The sequence below is a fragment of the Barbus barbus genome (genome assembly GCF_936440315.1).
Source record: "Barbus barbus genome assembly, chromosome: 23".
In the NCBI taxonomy this organism is placed as follows: domain Eukaryota; kingdom Metazoa; phylum Chordata; class Actinopteri; order Cypriniformes; family Cyprinidae; genus Barbus; species Barbus barbus.
The window spans coordinates 11572687-11591874 of NC_136751.1; the positions used below are offsets into that span (position 1 = coordinate 11572687).

Below are 19188 nucleotides of genomic sequence, written 5' to 3' on the forward strand. Positions count from 1 at the left end.
TGCTTTTTGTTGTTGTTCTATTTTTGGTTATGCTCAACCAAGGCTGAAAAAGTTTTGATTTATTCTGGTATGTGAGTATGTACCTTGTTTGGTTGTCAAGCTGAAAAAAAAAAAAAGAATTCTCACGTCGCCGCCTATTGATTGGTTCCAACAGTGGCATCGCCATGACGTCGCAGCAGGTCTGTCTTCTGCCCTCTTTATCAATCCCATTCAAAAATTGGCACGGGCTGACGGCGACGGAAGGGAAGACTGCTCCTTCTCTTTTTCCTGCAAAGCCTTAGAAAAGGCACGAATTACACCTCATAGAGCTTAGCGATCGGCAAAAATTGCGCATTGCACACCTCATAGTCACACACGCACACACACACGCACGCAGGAGATGCGGCCTTAAAAGTGCAGCCTCAGGTGTTGCAAGAGTATAACATGGTTTTAGGCTGACATTTTTTTGGCACCTGGCAACCCTGCTCACTAGGGTGGAGCTCCTTGCAACTTTTTTTCTGAGCATGTTGTGTTTCTGCTGTTCGTTCTGAAGGAAAAAAAAGGCAAGCTGGCCGATGAAAAAGAACCGTGATAAGGTTCTTTTTTTTTTTTTTTTTTTTTATGAGGACCGATTCTTACATTTTTTTCTTTTTTTAGCAGTATTCCTCTGTTTGGCTGTCCTTGAGTGACATCAGCTAATAAAGGTAAGATTTAAACTCTTTGAAAAATGTTCGTAGATGTTTGTGGAATTAGCTGTAGAGGTCGAAAAATCTGATCACTAATACACAGAATTAGGGGACTGAACAGATTCTAATGATAGCGCTGCAGTGTAGAGTTTACTTGATTTCTAGGCTGGCGGAGCAGCTGGTAATGTGTTGAAGTCAATAACCAAAGATAGGACTGATTTACAAAGTCAAAATAATCTGAATAAATAAACAACGCTAAGATACATTCTCATGAAAGCTCTTAATGGGAAAATTATGGAATGTCAAATGAAAGTTGGTTAAGTGTATTATAAGTGTTTTTCGAAACGGTTTCTGAGGCTGAATTAGGAATGACATACTAGCATACAACTCTGTTTATTTCTGCAATTTAAAGATAGTTTATGGGAGTCTGAAATGTCGAATTCAGCCTGGATTGTGCTGCGTTGAGATAGTGTGTGTCATTCTGAACATGTTCAGACAGGTGAGTGACCAGTCAGTTGTGTCACACATTACTTCATTTAGTGAGCATTATTATTAGTTATCACAAATGTTACAACTGTGAAATTGAGTATTTATTTCAAAATTAATCTAATCAATGTTGTACTATGCAGTTTTGGTCTTTCAGACATGTAGAATTAGCTGGAGCAGCATAAATATATGTACCACCACAGTATTGTCTTTTAAGGGCATCTTAACTCTTTATAATTGATGTGGGTGTTTGTGTATCAGTCATTGTTGTGAACATCTGTGTTTTGTGTCAGATAAACATAAATACATCCAGACATGTGTCAGAGTATATATTTTAATAGTTCTGTTTCAGGAGCATTATGCAAACCCTGAGAGTAAACAAGACAAGAATAAACATTTTTGGTGTAAACTTAAGATTTGAAAAGACATAAAAAAGAAAATACTGTGCACATCCGCAAAACCACAGCATATTTAGCCCATCAAAAGTGTTCAGTTGCTTTTAATTGATGTCTGTGCTTTTTCTTCATCAGATGGGGGCAAATAAAGAGAAGAATGAAACATGTGGGACCATTTGCTTAAAATACCTGCTCTTCACCTTCAATTTCATTTTTTGGGTTGGTATCTACTACATCTGATGGTCTATTTAAAAGTATATGCAAGCTAGGCATAACTCAAGTTTAATTTTTCGGTCACACTTTATATTAGGTGGCCTTAACTACTATGTACTTACATCAAATAATAAGTACAATGTACTTATTGTGGGCATATTGTATTGCAAATCACCTTTGCTGCTATTGAGGTGGGATATGGTTAAGGTTAGTGACAAGTTTGGTGGTATGAGTAGGTTTAAGGGTGTGTTAAGGTGTAAGGGATGGGTCAACAGTGTAATTATAAATGTAATTACAGAAATTAATTACAGATGTAATTACATATAGGTATTTTTAAATATATAAGTACAATATAAAAACATGTATGTTCACAATAAGTGCATTGTATCAAATGACTAATTTCAATGTAAGTACATAGTAGTTAAGGCCACCTAATATAAAGTGGGACCAATTTTTAATCTCAGTTATGCTGGGTACACACCACAAGATAATCGGGCTGATTTTGGGCCAATTTCCCCCCTTCCGACAATCCTAGGTAATGTCCCGATTGTCTTGTTGGTTCTAAAGATTATCTTATCAGATTTTCCTGTGGTGTGAGGCAGTGGCGGCTGGTGGCAAATTTTCTAGGTGGGGCGCCACATCCAAAAATTAAGCATACATCCCGATATGATTTATCCCAGTATAACAAATAGAAGAGGATTACGACATGAAACATTTTAAATAAAGAAAATTGTTTTACCAAATTCAAGATTGATGATGATTCTCACAAAACTATATTTTCTGCAAGATTTTTTGAAAACATTTTGTTTTTAATTTTAATAATAATTCAAAATTGATGTACACAGTGCAACAGCAAAATCTGTGAGAAAAATAAATAATTGTTACATTTGTTTAGACCATTTCCTATTCATAAATAAATAACTAAAAGTCAAGCTGCAGTACCAAGCAGAACCACACGGAGACGCCAACAGACCACTATCCTAGTCGCCCTTAAAGTTATGTAAATATACACAGATCTGTATTCAGAATTATTAAACAGAGCAAAACACGCACACAAAAAAAATCTATAAAAATATGAATTGAAAATATGAATGGAATGAAGCAGCGATCGGAGCTCCTCACTATCCACGCTGAAGCTGAAATCGTTCGCCAGTTTAGTGAAATGGTGCGTGGCGCATTATACATGTCACATGAAATGTCACGTGTCTTTACGGGATATTTACGGGTTGTGTGTGAACGAACGCACAGATTCCGGAAAATCACTGGCAGTGTGAATGAACCAAAATCTAACGATCCGGGAACAATTGCCGGAACACATTACCCGTGTATTTTCCGGAATCTCTGTGTGATAGGGGCTACTGACTGTAATCGCCTTTTACCTCCATTACAATCGTCATCCATCAAAACTTCACTGATAAGATACTGGTTTGCTTTATTCATCCCATACAGTCTAGTCCTGACTTCATATTTCTTCTTTAGCGGTGTGTTGGTTCCAACCAATCGCTTCACAAGTTAAGGTCACACATGATGACGAAAGCACGTTAGTGCTAGCCCTCCCGGAACCCATAGAGATTGCATTGCAGTGCCTGCAGTTTGAAAAAAACAAATCTTTGTATGGAAGTCTATGGGAACACTCGGGGAAAAAGGGGCGCCCAAAAAAGGGCGGTTCTACACAGAACGTGACTCGACGCTGATTGGACTATATTTCCCTAGGCAGAACAAACAATATAGAAGAGTGAAAGCCAGCGTAACACTGGGATTGAATGCGAAAGAAAAAAAATTCCCTCCCTTTCGCGCTTTGGTGGTGCGTCGCCCGATCGCCCTAATGGAGAAACCGCCCCCTGGTGTAAGATGTGTTAAGAGTGACTGAATCTGCTCGGAAGAACATCAGGGGCGCCCTGATCGCGAATCGTAAATATTCATCATGTTGAATATTTACGATCAGAAATCCTGATGTGTGGGGGGAACTCTGAGGACACCCCACACTATAGGAGCAAAACGGTTATATCTAGGATTTTTTTGTCCTCATGTTAGTGGTCTCTCACATTTTGAAGATCTTATAAGATTTTAAAAATATAGTGTGTACCCAGCATTAGCAGCAGCTTCTATTATCTTATAATACATTCAGTGCAGTTTCAGTGTGAAACACGCATTATGGGTGGGTCAATAATCAACATTCATCTTCCAGACTTAATTTCCAAAATATTCAGTCTTTTTTTTTAAAATATCACCTTTAATATTCATCAGCCAATTTTCAGATCATTTTATTTTGCTTTACAGATTCACTTCCACAAATTCAGTGGTTCAAATTTGGCTGAATATTCAACGTTGAATTTGCAGGAATAGCAGTAACATACTGATACATATTCTCCATCTGCTGTTAGTCAGCCTCACAAACAGGTGGTGTAAGTGGGTGTTGTCGAAGACCAAAGCAAAAGGCAGAGCAAGTCATTGATTCATTCACAAAAACTGATTTGGAGAAATTGAGCAAGCAGTGTATATTCTATGATTATCAGGGCCAGTATATGCAGAAAAGCTGATTAATACACAAAAGCTGTGTTAGCGTTTAATTCAGTGTCTTTCAGTGTTGGAAAAAGTACATAAAATCAAGTACTAAGATGTGTGTGACAACAGAACCCATTAAAGACAACAAAGACAACAGAACCCATTAAAATCAGTAGCCACTTTTCCACTGTCGGGCTAGTGCGAGCCAGTGTTTTAAACAGGCCGGGCAGGGCTAATAGCCTCGGACCTATAGCACCGAGCCAAAAATCACGATGCGTTTCCACCGTGGGGCCGCCCTTTACACACCTCTCAGGAACAACGTCACACAACCCCATCATTTCACCAACAAAGAGAAGTTATCAGAAAACTAATAAGAAAATATAGCTGCAAGCAGCGATGATGGGCCCAAGCCATCAGTGCAACCGCCACCCCCGGTGGCATCAAGAAAAAGTGGCACAGCGGGCACATGAATTTACAGTAACCCTCTGGTAGTCTGGTTTTAAGGGATACAGCAATTAAAGGGTTAATCCAAACCATCAAGACTGTGAAAGGCTGTTACTTTAATAAATCGCCATGTCAACACCTTTCAAGATATCCAAAATCCATTCACAATTTACGTTCCACAATGTTTTGGCATCATGTAGACAAAGTTTGGTGTGTATAGTATAATTCTCCTCTGAGGAGTATGCATTAAATCACAGCCTGATTTAAAAAAAAAAACACATTCAAATCAAAATAGCCGACTTCCTGTTGGTCGTACTTTAATGACTGTAAATTAGAAAGTTGTCTGGCTTGATGAGAACAATATATGTACCAAGTTTGGTGACTGTAGCTGAAACTAACCCCCCCACTTTTGACAAAAGGTGGCGCTATAGAGTGTCTCCTCCACGCCCATTAATGAGCTTTTGCAAGTGTCTAACTATCATTAATACTGATATGTGTATTGAGTTTCATGTAGTTCTAAGCAGGTTATCTGCCTCAAAAACACAGAAAAACAATGTTAAAGTTTGACATGTTGCCATGGCAACATCATTTATGATATCAATATCCCCTCATCAGTTTTACATTGCTGTGTTTTGACAGTGTTCTGTTGACGTTTGAAGGAAATCGAGTGAAAATAAGATGCTGACTTCAAAGCATTTTGAAAATGACTCTCTTCCTGCTGCCAGTTGGTGGCGCTATAATTTTAGCTGCTAATAGTCACATCTATGCAATCGGCATCATACAACGAACAAACACCTGAAGTTTCATCAAAATCAGACAATGTACTTCAGTGACACTTCCTGTTTCTGGCCATAACTTCATCGTCTCGCCACGGGCAAACCGTTCGAGATATCAAAAATCCTTTCACAATTTATCATCCCCAATGTTTTGAAATCATGTTCACCGAGTTTGGTGGCAATCGGTTGGAAATCCTCAGAGGAATATATCAAATTCCAGAGCATGTGCTTTTTACACAGCCCTGAATAGCCAACTTCCTGTTGGGTGGAGCCTATGACATGCAGCGCGAAAGTTGTTCAGCTCAATGAGATCTATATGTGTACCGAGTTTCATATGAATATGTGCAAGTATGTGTGAGATATATACCAAGTTTTCTGACTGTGTTCTAGGGGGCGCTGTAGAGCCCCTGTGCCATGCCCGTGTCCCAGCCTCTGTGGCGTCCTAATGGTCGCGGATTCCAACGTTTGTGCCTTTTTTCAAGAGTTTTTGAACACGTTAAAGCCCCCAAAAAGCCCCGGATAGTCAGAAAAAAAAATCCTTAGAAAAACAATAAGGCCCTGCTCCTTAGTGGCTTGGGCCCTAATAAGTCACTGGAACTAGTGCGATCACAAAACGAACACGATAAAAATATTTAATAATCATATTATTATATATTATGATAATCATACTTCTTGCTCCATTTCTACAAATCAGTTTTTGTGACTAACAGCAGCTGGGACCGTATGTATAAAACCTCCCAGAAATGCTCTTAAGAATAGTCTTAAGCTTTGACTTAAGTGTCAAAAAATTATTAGGAAAAAGTAGGATTTTTCTAAGAGTAGGAGACTTTTATAAAGAAACTAAAAGCAACTTTCAGTAAAGTCTAAGACTTATTCTTAAGTGTTGACTGAGGTAACACTTAAATGTTGTGAACTAAGGACTACAATGATGTCAAAATAAAATGGCTGAACTCAACCTCTGAATCAGCCAATAGTGAGCCTGCTCATGTAAAGTCACAGCAGCACAACACCAATCATTTAATGTAACTACAATAAAATAATTTAAGACACTGAAATATTTTAATATATTCAAATGCATTTTTTTAAATACTTTGCATTGTGCAAAATTAGCACAAATTATTGCTGATGCTTTGTTTTCTATTGTATGTCTGCTCGTTTACAGTTGGAGCAAGTCAATAAACTGCCATATAGTGGCCAAAGTGATGACCGGCCTAGGAAATTTGACATCTTCACCCTTAATTTAAAAGAAAAAAAAAATGTGCAAGATTTTGTAAGCATGTTGCTTAGAGTCAGTTGTTTAATTTGTGATGATAATGCAATGAAACATGCCAAATTGTGCAGTCATAATTTTTGGCCATGCTGTCATACAAATAAATTATGAACACATGCAAAAACAAGAGGACCAATGAAATGTAAATAACTTATGTTGTAGTCAGTGTGCCAATGTTGCCAATTTAGTGATTTTGTCACTAGATTTGGTGACTTCCTCACCCCTTTAGAGACTTTTTTTCAAAAGCCTGGCAACAAAATCAATTTCTTGGACAAACCTTATCTACATTCTGAGACTCTCCCATGATATAAATATAGATCAGTGAACTCGCCTTTATGAAGTCATCTAGCAACATTAAGTGACCGGTTTTAACTACAGTGGGGGAAAAAATAATTTGATCCTCTGCTGATTTTGTACGTTTTCCCACTGACAAAGAAATGATCAGTCTATAATTTTAATGGTAGGTTTAATTTAACAGTGAGAGACAGAATAACAACAAAAACATCCAGAAAAACTCATTTAAAAAAAAGTTATAAATTGATTTGCAAATACGTATTTGACCCCTTCGTAAAACATGACTTAGTACTTGGTGGCAAAACCCTTGTTGGCAATCACAGAGGTCAGACGTTTCTTGTAGTTGGTCACCAGGTTTGCACACATCTCAGGAGGGATTTTGTCCCAATTCTCTTTGCAGATCCTCTCCAAGTTATTAAGGTTTCGAGGCTGACGTTTGGCAACTCAACACACTCCACAGAAACTCCACAGATTTTCTATGGGATTAAGGTATGGAGACTGGCTAGGCCAGTCCAGGGGCCTCATTTATAAAATGTTGCACAGAAACCATCCTAAATTTGATCTTACGATCATATCATAGGCAGCATTCCTCCTCCTCCAAACACGGCGAGTTGAGTTGATGCCAAAGAGCTCGATTTTGGTCTTATCTGACCACAACACTTTCACCCAGTTTTCCTCTGAATCATTGGCAAACTTCAGATGGGCCTGTACATGTGCTTTCTTGAGCAGGGGGACCTTGCAGGAGCTGCAGGATTTCAATCCTTCACGGCGTAGTGTGTTACCAATTGTTTTCTTGGTGACTATGGTCCCAGCTGCCTTGAGATCATAGACAAGATTATCCTGTGTAGTTCTGGGCTGATTCCTCACCGTTCTCATGATCATTGAAACGCCACGAGGTGAGATGGATGGAGAAGGTGGCTCCTTGCATGGAGCCCCAGTCCAAGGGAGACTGACAGTTATTTTTTGTTTCTTCCATTTGCGAATAATCACACCAATTGTTGTCACCTTCTCACCAAGCTGCTTGGCGATGGTCTTGTAGCCCATTCAAGCCTTGTGTAGGTCTACAATCTTGTCCCTGACATCCTTGGACATCTCAGCAAGATTTCGGGCTCCCAGGTGTCTTTTATACAGGTAACAAGCTAAGATTAGGAGCACTCCCTTTAAGAGAGTGCTCCTAATCTCAGCTCCTTACCTGTATAAAAGACACCTGGGAGCCAGAAATCTTGCTGATTGATAGGGGCTCAAATACTTATTTGACTCATTAAAGTGCAAGTGGATTTTTTGTTGTTGTTCTGTCTCTCACTGTTCAAATAAACCTACCATTAAAATTATAGACTGATCATTTTGTCAGTAATAAAAAAATAAAATAATAAAAACCGATACAAACTTGATTGTCAAGATCAAAAAGTCTTATCAACTCCATATCATCATATAACTCCAATATGTCATAGTTTTGCTGGAAAGTGTTTGTCTCCTCTTTGCTGCCATCTTGTTATTCATAACTAGGTTAGGAGACCTCTTCAGCTCTCTTAAATAATTTAGGAGCTGAGACCTAGTCTTAACACTTAGGAACCTTTATGAATCACTCTTGTTCTTAAGTTTAGGAATAAGAGTAAAATTACATCATTCTTAGAATTTTGACACATTAGGACAAAAAATTTACTCTGAGCGGCTTTATACATACGGCCCCTGGTACTCCACTGCTATTCCTGCAGTTCCTGGGTGTGCAGTGTTGAATAGTCTTGACAAATTTGAACCAATGAATTTGTGAATTTGTAAAGCAAGATAAAATGGCCCAAAAATTGTCTGTTGAAACTTTTAGGTGGCACATTTAAAACAGACTGAACAAACACTGTTAATGCAATGCATTTTTTAATCATTGTATGTCAACAGTTCTTTTTTTTGTCAGTTTACGTCTACGTAAATTCTCACACTGAACCCTTTCACTCTTGGACCCTGTTTACACTGGTATTAAAGTCTGTCGGATTGTATCTGTCATCATGGGTGAACGGGGTAGTTCACCTCCAAATTTATAAGACTTGGGATAATCTTTGAAACAAAAATCAAGATATTATTAATGAAACCTGAAAGACAACCCAATCTTAGAAGATTCACAAAGGTCATAAAGGCCTCAAACAGCGAGGTTTAATCCAAGAGTTGTGAATAAATATACCCCCGGTTTCACAGACAAGGGTTAAGCCTAGTCCTAGACTAAAATGAGATGTTTTCACTGAAAGAAACTTGCACTGACTGATCTTAAGAATATATCAGTTTCTTTGTTTTGTCTCAAGATGCACACCTGTAATGTTTTTTTTTTTTTCTAAGCACGTTTATAAAAATCACTTAAATATCCTAATTGAACTATGGCCTAATCCTGGCTTAGTCTAAGCCTTGTCTGTGAAACCAGGCCCTGATTGCTTTATATGATGAACAGATCTAATTTAGGATTTATTTTCATTTAAACAATGATAGACTACAGCATTGTTTCTCAAACTTCTGCTGCCATTCCCCACTTTGGAGGTAGGGAGGTAGTTCTTAGCCCCACCTGTCCCCAGTCGCCCCAACAAAATGGTAATAAACTAGGCTTTAAGTTTAACTGTTAAAATATTTTATTTTATATTCAATATTTTATTAACATCACATTTTACAAACAAAACATCAAGTAACAGCATTAAAAACGGTCAAATAAAGAAAATAAAAGTGCAGTTATATTATCACTTGCATGAAATAAAACTTTGTTCAAAAGTTAATAATAATAATAATGCAATTGTGTTTGCATTTTGCCTCTGATAACATCAAATTCAGAAACAGAAAAAAAGTGTGGACTAGTTGTGCTTTGCTTAATTTTGTCACTTTGCAAACTGCATGCAAAAAGAACAAACAAAATTGACAAAAAATTAATAATCTTATTTACTAGCACATATTTATCCATTGTTAACTTTTAGACCCGCTACCGCCTACTGTCTTTCCACATTAAAGTTTTTGTTCTGCTTCAATTAACATTCCAACGTTAAATCATTCTCGTTGGCTACTATGGTTCCATGTGACATTTTGCTCACAGTCTGATGTTGTTTTAAGCAAGGCTTACATTTAAATGTGTCATTGTTTTGTTTTGATTGTATGGTCAATAAATAAAGGAATTAATAGAGATTGGCACAAAAATGTCCAAATTTCCTCTCATTTGTTGTTGCACCCCACTTGTCATGTCACTATTCCCCATCAGAGGGACGCACACCACACTTTGCGAAACGAAGGACTACAGCCATAGCCAGAAGTATTGGCAGTGACAATTTGCAAAGTTTGCTGCTTCAGTTGTTGGGGTGCTAATTCACATTTGTTTATAGATTATTCTTCAGATTGATAAAATGCATTGCAAAAAATATATAATAATAATAATTGCAACAAGCTTCATTGGCCAAAAAAAGAAGAAAACCCCCACAAAAACACAAATTTCACTGTTCACTGTCAAGAAGGACAGCAAGGAAGCAATTTTTCTCAAAGAAAAACATCAAGGACAAACTAAAATCTGTTGGAAGTACAAGAATTGGACAGCAGAAGACTGTACCCTTTGGCAATTGACTTTGAATCTTTTTCCAGCTGGCAGGGGGTGCAGTGATGGCTGTGGGCATCTGGACAATAGTTGAGAAGAGCGACTACATCAGCCTGCTGTCCTCAAAGATTTACGCTGTCTCTGCCTATATACTCATCATGGCCGGGGTGACTGTTATGGTAACAGGGATTTTAGGCTGCTGTGCCACCTTCAAGGAGCAAAGACGACTTCTGAGAGTGGTGAGGAACACATTTAACTGATTATTTGCTCTAGAGGACTGTTTAGGGTTGTTTTTCTATTTTCTTATGCTGTATGTTCCTAGAGGCCAAAAGAGGTTAGCATACGCTCCGGTTACTGACGTAACTTGGTTCCCTGAGATAAGGGAACGAGTGTTGGATATGGGAATTAACTCCTGTTTTACCCTGATACTGAAGCCTGATTTGTTAACATTTGTGTTGCTGCACAAACCAATAGTGCTTTAGCCCTATATAAGTCGACTCAGAGCGCCATTTCACCTGAATCATTTGACTGAAGCGACAGTCATTGATTCACTGCAGCTTATAGCACAGCAAGTGATGCAACCGAGATTACGTCAGTAACCAGAGCGTTCCCTTTCAAGCGTGCTCTTCATGTTGCGTATGGGGAACGCATCCAATCACACCATGCTATGAGCAGATACAGAGCACCCTGCTCTGCGAGCCTAGTCTTGGGGCCCTTGGCTAAAGAACATGAGCCAAACTTAATCCCAGCCACGGTTGAGGATTACATATACATCAATTTCACCCTCAGGGAGAAATAAGTAGATTTAGCAGACAAAATCCATACCTGCAAGGCAAGGACGTCTAAGCTATAAAATCTGGAAAATGTGGTCAGCGACGACCATCCGTCGGCCGCACAAATCTCACCAATAGAGATCCCACTGGACCATACCCAGGAGGAGACCATTCCTCTGGTGGAATGGGCCTTCACATCTATAGGGCATTGCAAGCCAACCAAGGCATAAGGCAGGACTATAACATCTACTATCCAGTCTTTGCTTTGTAAACGGCAGCCCTTTAGAGCGGCCTCTAAAGCACACAAATGGCTGCTCCGTTTGTCTGAACAACTTTTTTTTATATATGATTTATTTATTGAATTTTCAAAATGACAAGACAGAAAGTAATAAACATACAAACAAGAAAAAAAATAAAAAATAAAATAAAAAGTATATATATATATATATATATATATATATATATATATATATATATATATATATATATATATATATATATAATACACACAATAAATAAATAGCTTAGTTACAAATGTGTGCTACTAACATGGCAATACAAATGCACAATCGGGATAAATGGAGTAATAATAGTAGTGTAGATGGATAATTAATCAAGAGAGACTGCATCCAACTGCAGAGTTCTAACATGCTCAAGGAAGGGTAACCAAATTTTTGAGAATTTGACTATGGAGCCACGAAGACTGTGTTTAATTTTTTCTAATTTAATAAAAAATAAATGTCTGAACAACTTTGAGTGCTCCACACACACTCTGAGTTCCCAAACTGGCCACATTAGTTTAGGACCCTGCTCACCCTCCGCCACAGGGACCAGGGCCAGCAGGGAAATGACCTGGGCTCTGAACGGCATTGCGAGCACCTTAACAGAACTAGCTATATTTTCTAAATTGCCTAAATGTCAAAATTAGTACAGTAAAACTAACATCATGAGTCCTAGGGATGCACCAATCCGGCACTGGCTCCGATACTGGCATTTTCTGCCAGATCGCATATCAGACAAGATCGATCAAAATCTGATATTGTGCGTATACTATTGTGTTATTGTTAAGCCCCACAAAAAGCACAAAAACATTAGAAAGCACCATACAGTTCTCGTGCACTGAACTAAGTGTTCTGAAGCTGTTCCATAGTTCAATGTGAGGTACAGATGAATATTTAAGTCATTAAATTCAAGTTGATGTAAACTCTACTCTCAACTGCAGCTGTCTGTCATCTTCCATTTAGCATTCAAACTGTGTGTTGCGTTTGGTTACAGTCAAGATGATGAAACTCTCTCCAAGAGCACAGTAACTGACATTTAAAACTGTTAAAAGAGAAGGCTCAATAAACTATTGCACTATTCCCTTTGTTTTGAAGTCTTCTATGCGGAGCGCTGTGAGCTGTGACTCCGTGTTGCGTCAAGCACATCATTCTGTGCAGGTGATGCGCAGAAGTGCTTTGTGCCGCTCTATATTGGAGCCTTTTCATATAATACTTTTGTGCAATGAAGGATTAATAGCCTTGCTTGTTCTGTCCTATCCAGTTTTGGGTAGGTTACTCTAAAAAGTAATTAATTACTAGTTACTAATTACATCTTCAATAGTGTAATTAGATCACTGTACAAATTGCTCTCTTCAAATTACTAATTACTTTCTAAATCCTATATCAACCTCAACAAGTTAATGATACAAGGATAAACATGAAACAGTTCTTTTAATTCTTTCAAATAAATAATAGATAACTACATAAATTCTGGTCACACTTTAGATTAAAGTCCAATTCTCACTATTAAATAACTATTAACTATGACTTTTGCCTCAATATACTCCTAATTACTGCTTATTAATATTTAGTAACGTAGTTGATAAGTTTAAGAATTGAGGATTAAGGATTTAGAATGAAGTCTTGCAGAATAAGAATTTTTTTTTAATTAGATTTTTGTAAGTAATAATGCGTACACACCACAAGTTTCAGAAGTGACATGTCAGAAGTGACATTTAAATGCGGGAGTGAGTCCAGTAAATTATCGTTCCATGTGTGTACAGAACAGCACTCATTCCCACATTTGTAACCATAGCAACATTTTGTCCTGTTGCAGGAGTGAATAAAAGTTTAGCCGTTTGTTATTGTTACGAGATGCTGATCAAGAAGGCAGGAAGACGCGGGGTGCAGAATAATCAGGTTCTTTAATGGAGTAAACGTATTCAACAACAGGAAAAACAGTGTAAACATAACTTTAAGACACGACGAAGACGACTGCTGAACTCAAGGCTTATAAAGAAAACAAACTAATGAGGAAACAAGATGATTAATACAAGACAGGTGAATGGAATAATCGATGATTAACTAATGACAGGAAACTGACCAAATAAGGACAAACAGGAACTAAACAGAAACCAAACCGTGACAGTTATTTGCCATTTTTTGACTAAAGACTCTTTTTGTCCGTTGATTTTAACAAAACTACCGCTGATAGATGTACAGCGCTTTGTTTATGCTCGGGAGGCTGCTTTAGAGAGCACTCTCTTGCCATGTTGCCATGTTGTATTATTTACAAGTGCTTTAGGCATGTTGTTTGGTCTTGTAAAGATTGCCACTTTATGGAGTTAATAAAGTGGTCTGTTGCAGATATGAGATATATTATTTTTTTTGTTTTATAGAACATAAAGCATTTGGGTGTTTTAGTGTTTTTTTTGTGCTTGTCCTTGTTTGTTAGTTTGGTCCAATTTATATTAAGTGGCCTTAACTACTATGTGCTTACATTTTAAATTAATCATTTGGTACAAGTACTTATTGTTTGCATACATGTTTTTACATTGTACTTATATTTTTAAAAATACCTATAGGGAATTACATCTGTAATTAATTTCTATAATTACATGCATAATTACACTGTTGACCCATCCCTTACACCTTAACCCACCCTTAAACCTACCCATACTACCAAACCTGTCCCTAACCTTACCCATACCCCAGCTCAATAGCAGCAAAAGTGTTTTGCAATACAATATGACCACAATAAGTACATTGTACTTATTTTTTGATTCAAGTTCATAGTAGTTAAGGCCACTTAATATAAATTGTGTCATATAAAAATACATATAATATTTTTATATGTAGATCTGGCAACACTGACACTTTACCACAGGACTCATGAGCGCAGCTGGCACTGTGTCAAAATGTGCTAAGTTAAGACTTCTTTCACTGTTTCACTGTATGCATCTCACATACAGACGAAGACACATTTCTGATGCATGTTCAAATACGTCATTAACAACTAGTTGTAACAGTGGTGGCCCTGAGAGTAAAAAAACAAACAAAACAACTTATTACTCAATACTTTTGTTCGGCGGCAGACAGGGTTTAAAACCTGTCAATAAATAAACTCCGGATAACTTGTGGAAAACACCAAAGTACATCAGAAAGTTAAAAAATGAATCAAACTACACGTACAATGCACATCATATGTAAATTTATTACACAGAAAATCACGTGTCAAATAAAATACAATGGTCTAATACAATCAAGACGTGTTGAGTCAGTTTTACATTTCACTTAACCACTCCATATAAACCAGGGAATGAAAAAAAAAATGATAAAAAGAAACAAAGGAGTGAAAAAAATAAATTAAAAATTAAAAATAAAGACTCGGGGTAAAGAGACAATAATACTACTTTTCAGAAACCTGACTTGAGTAAAATTGATGCAGTGCCATCTCAATGCCGATTTTGCTTCCGTGAAACCTTAGTTTCAGACACAATAGAGCCCCTCCCTACACCCCAAATTGAGAAAAGAGAATAACTTGATCAGAGCAAACCCTTAACTATAAGAATTTACAACTCCGTTTCCACATTTTGCACATTAAAAACTAAGAAAAATAAAACCAATATCAAATGTAAACGTGTGTGTATCGGGTTCGTTTGTATGACGTGCATACACGTGTGTAATGTGTATGCGTTAGCGTTTTTCGAAAAAGAATACATGGCATGTGTAGTGTGTATGCGTTTCACTTATACCATGTGCAGCTGGTCTCCGGCTTGGAGCATTAGGAGTACAGGTGGACAACAGAATCTTCGTTCACAGCACGAACCAGAAGACTGGTAATGAGGAATAATCCAGGGCACGCACTTCTGCCAGTAACCAAAATATAAAGCTTGCGTCACACAGCTAACCCCACAACACACCTGACATGGAATCCAAAATCCAGGTAAGTACTAGTTACCCCTGCAGGCCGCTGTTTTCGTTCTTCACATCACTCCTACTTTCAAACAGACTCACTCTTCGCACCGTAGCACACGCTTCTCCCACCTCATCACATTTCCGCAACAGCGAGACTTCTCACACTTCCGTCATGAGTGAATCAGATCTTAATCCACCTTAAATAGTTTGTGCCTAATTATCTATTTTAACTAATTGATCAGAAATGTAAACAATCACGTGGCGATCGGCTTCCGTTTCGCCACAAGTTCAGTTCCGTACACGCTGCGTAGAATGTCTGTAAATGCGGTTGTCACTACCTGTTTTTTTCAGGAGTTAATGCAGTTGTAGAATGCAGTTGTCACTCCCATATTTTTGTGAATTATGTGTGTACAGAACGCGATTAAGGAGTGTGCCAATAAACAGCCAATATCTCAGTAATATTCATGCTAATAACCAGCTAATTAATAGTGAGAATTGGACACTAAAGTTGTCACGGGCTGATGAGGCACAACTGCAGGCAGACGACGGTGATGCAAACAAAAGGGATTTTAATTAGAATATCAAAAGGTAGACAATAAATCAAGCTTACATAGATGAGAACGGACGAATACACAGGGAGAACTGAAGACTTATAAAGGATGGACCAAACATAGGAGACTAATGAGATAATTACAAACACAGGTGAACTGAATGACTAATTAAACTGAATGGGGAAAACTAGGTCACAGGGGAAAACAGAAAACCAGACATGTAACAAAAGTGTTACCAATATTCTTATTAACTCAAAATATTTGAAGTGAGAAGGGTACATAAAAAGCGTGCATTAAGGTTAGACTTTAAATTTTTGTTATATCTACTATTGTATTGTATAGGAATGTTCTACAGTCTACATGCAGTATTAAGTTCAATTACTGTACTTAATTAGTAACTGTAATTAAATTACATAAATTAGTTATCCCTTACTTTACTTTTTTCAAGGTATAAGTAATTAAATTACAGTAACTAATTACACCCAACACTGGTCCTATCATATGTTGCTGCCTCCATTACTGTGCGATACATTTAAAATAAATGTCTTTTAATTTTATAGTATATATTTATAAGTATTTACTTGTTTTTCATGAATGTATTTTACAATATTACAAAGAGGAATGTGTACCATATACTTATCCTATACTTATACTTATATTTATACTTATCTTTAAAATGAAGTTTAACACACAAAACAGTGATGATCAGGTCACCACACTGAAGTATAGAAATTCTACGTTTATTAAAAAACTGTGTTGGTATCGGTATTGGCCAATACTCAGATTTTTTTGGGTGTCGGATCGGTTCTGAAAAATAGTATCGGTTTTAATTTTTGTAAGGTTGTATTGTTTTCTGCCCTAGCTCCCTCTAAACAGATGATAAAACAATGTTTTATAACATTTGTTTGCTAAATTACTACTGTAACTTTACAATAGATAATAATGACGTCCTTTAGCATACAGTATTTTGAGAGATGATGGTAATTTAGTTTAGTTTACAGTATTATTAACCCTCTGGCTGCTACTGCTAAGAGTTGCTAGCAGCTTAATGCTTAACTAAGTATAAACAAAGACAAAACTTCTAGGGGGGTCAATATCACCATAGAGTGCCTTTCAACCATCAAAATACTGAAAAATGTTGGTTTTAATTTCCCATTCGCTTTGTCGTATCATAAATAGTAGACACTCAAGTACTATAGAAACATTAGCTGAGCTCCCAAACATTTTTTAGATAATTATGGGCCATTATTCGAAGCATAAACGATAAGATATGTCCACCCTGTCATGGACATATATATTACTGTTAAATATGTTTTCATTGCAAAATTAAGATGCAAATTATATTTTCTGAAATGTATGATGTCCCTTTCCTAAACAGGGTTATTTGTTTGCTTTCAAATTATAAACACATAAATTAACACATTTAATTCGGACATGTATGTAGTTTTTCCTTGCGTGTTATTGCCCCCACACCTAGCTATTGAATACACTGGATTATATAGATATAATTGAATTATTATTTTAAAATATCAAGATGACAGGGTGGACCAGCACATGACGGTGAGGACACATAAAGCAGAACACACAAATCATGACAAAATAAGACAATGAAATATTCATTTGACTTCTAAAAAAATAATAGCTCTTCAGCAATTAAGCTATTGATTAAATAAGCGCTGAGAAGTTTGTGTTGCCGAATGTCTTGTGATCTGTTTGAGTGACTAAACATGTGTGCATGAGATACAGTGAAGACAGCGCATTAGTTTCAAACTCTTCTAATTTGTATTTATATTATTTAAACGTAGCAATGATAACCTACCAGCAATGTAAAGATAATTTTTTTTATATATTAATATGAGTACATTACAATATAAATTTATTAGGAGGAGTACATTATCATTTATGGGCTTAAAAACAAGATGCAAACAATCAGAATATTGTACTTGGTGGGGAGTGCCCAATGTAAACATGAAAAATATGCCATTAACTATATTATGGTACTGTTATAGAGGCCCTTCATAATGCAGAGGTCAACTGCCTGCTCTGCCAATAATTAGTAATGGCCCTATAGTATGCAGTGATTAATAAACAGCTGTTTTACTATATTCTGCTGAGGTGAAACTCAGTGCAGTTCTGTATCATGATACGTATTGTATCGTGGCCTCTGTATCGGGATACGTATCATATCATGACTTTGCTGGTAATACACAGCACTAAAAACTACAGTAGCCTATTTAAAGATGAGACTGACCTGCACTTGAAGTCCTGAACAGGCCTGTAGTTTTGCCTCTCCGATCCACTCTATTCTTGTGTCACTAGCCTTGATTACAATGATAGAAACCTTTTTGGCAGAGACGCGATGCACACGTTAGCTGAATTGCGTTGACAGTAAAGAACTCATTCATGATTTTAGAGATTTATTATCGAATGGTAATCCACCAAATGCAGATTAAAACCAAAGTAACGAGCTTGGTTTTAAAATGTAAGAAGTAGAAAAGTACAGATATTTGTGTAAAAGCGTAAGGAGGGAAAGTAAAAAGTGGTCAGAAAAATAAATAGTGAGTACTGATACCAGACAAATCTACTTCAGTACAGTAACGTAAAGTATTTGTCTCAGAAAATCAGTTATTACTCACCCTCGTGTCATTACAAAACCATAAGATAGCATGAAATGGTTAAATGGATTTTGAATGGATTTTTGAATTTCTAAAACACAAAGAAATATATATGGGTCAGTGACGCGACGCAATTTTTTTGTGTCCATATGGTTTAATTAAATTTAAAAGGGTTAAAATTTCTAAATAAATATGCAAATCAATTGCATACATTCTCTTTTTTGTGGACCAAGTCTAAAATTTCTGGTTTTAATTAATTTTGAGAGAATATTTGGGAGATTATTGCAAAAATGTCAATGTGGTGTAACCTTAAAAACCTTGTACCAAAAACTGTATGTTGTTTAAAAAAGGTGAAATTCTCAATAAAGCACAAGGGCCCCCATATCCATGAAAAATCTTAGTGCTAAGAGTTGCTCCTAGTAACAAAATTCTAAGAAAATTCTTAGAAATGTGGATGTTTACTCTTAAAATTA

The 19188-nt window shown here is 36.9% G+C and overlaps 1 protein-coding gene across 3 annotated transcripts in view; it reads left to right on the forward strand.

Annotated features, from left to right (window-relative positions):
* Window positions 1-205: 205 nt before the first annotated feature.
* LOC306842606 (CD151 antigen-like) overlaps window positions 206-19188 on the forward strand; it is a 72966-nt gene continuing 53983 nt past the window's right edge. For 2 of the 3 annotated variants that reach the window (XM_079373566.1, XM_079373567.1), the window contains exons 1-4: window positions 509-542; window positions 640-683; window positions 1682-1765; window positions 10646-10837. In XM_079373566.1, coding sequence (XP_079229692.1) covers window positions 1682-1765; window positions 10646-10837 — 276 coding nt within the window. In that variant the 5' untranslated portion in view covers window positions 509-542; window positions 640-683. Of the gene's footprint in view, window positions 543-636; window positions 684-1681; window positions 1766-10645; window positions 10838-19188 lie in introns of all 3 variants that reach the window. The other variant, XM_079373565.1, reaches the window with a different exon arrangement.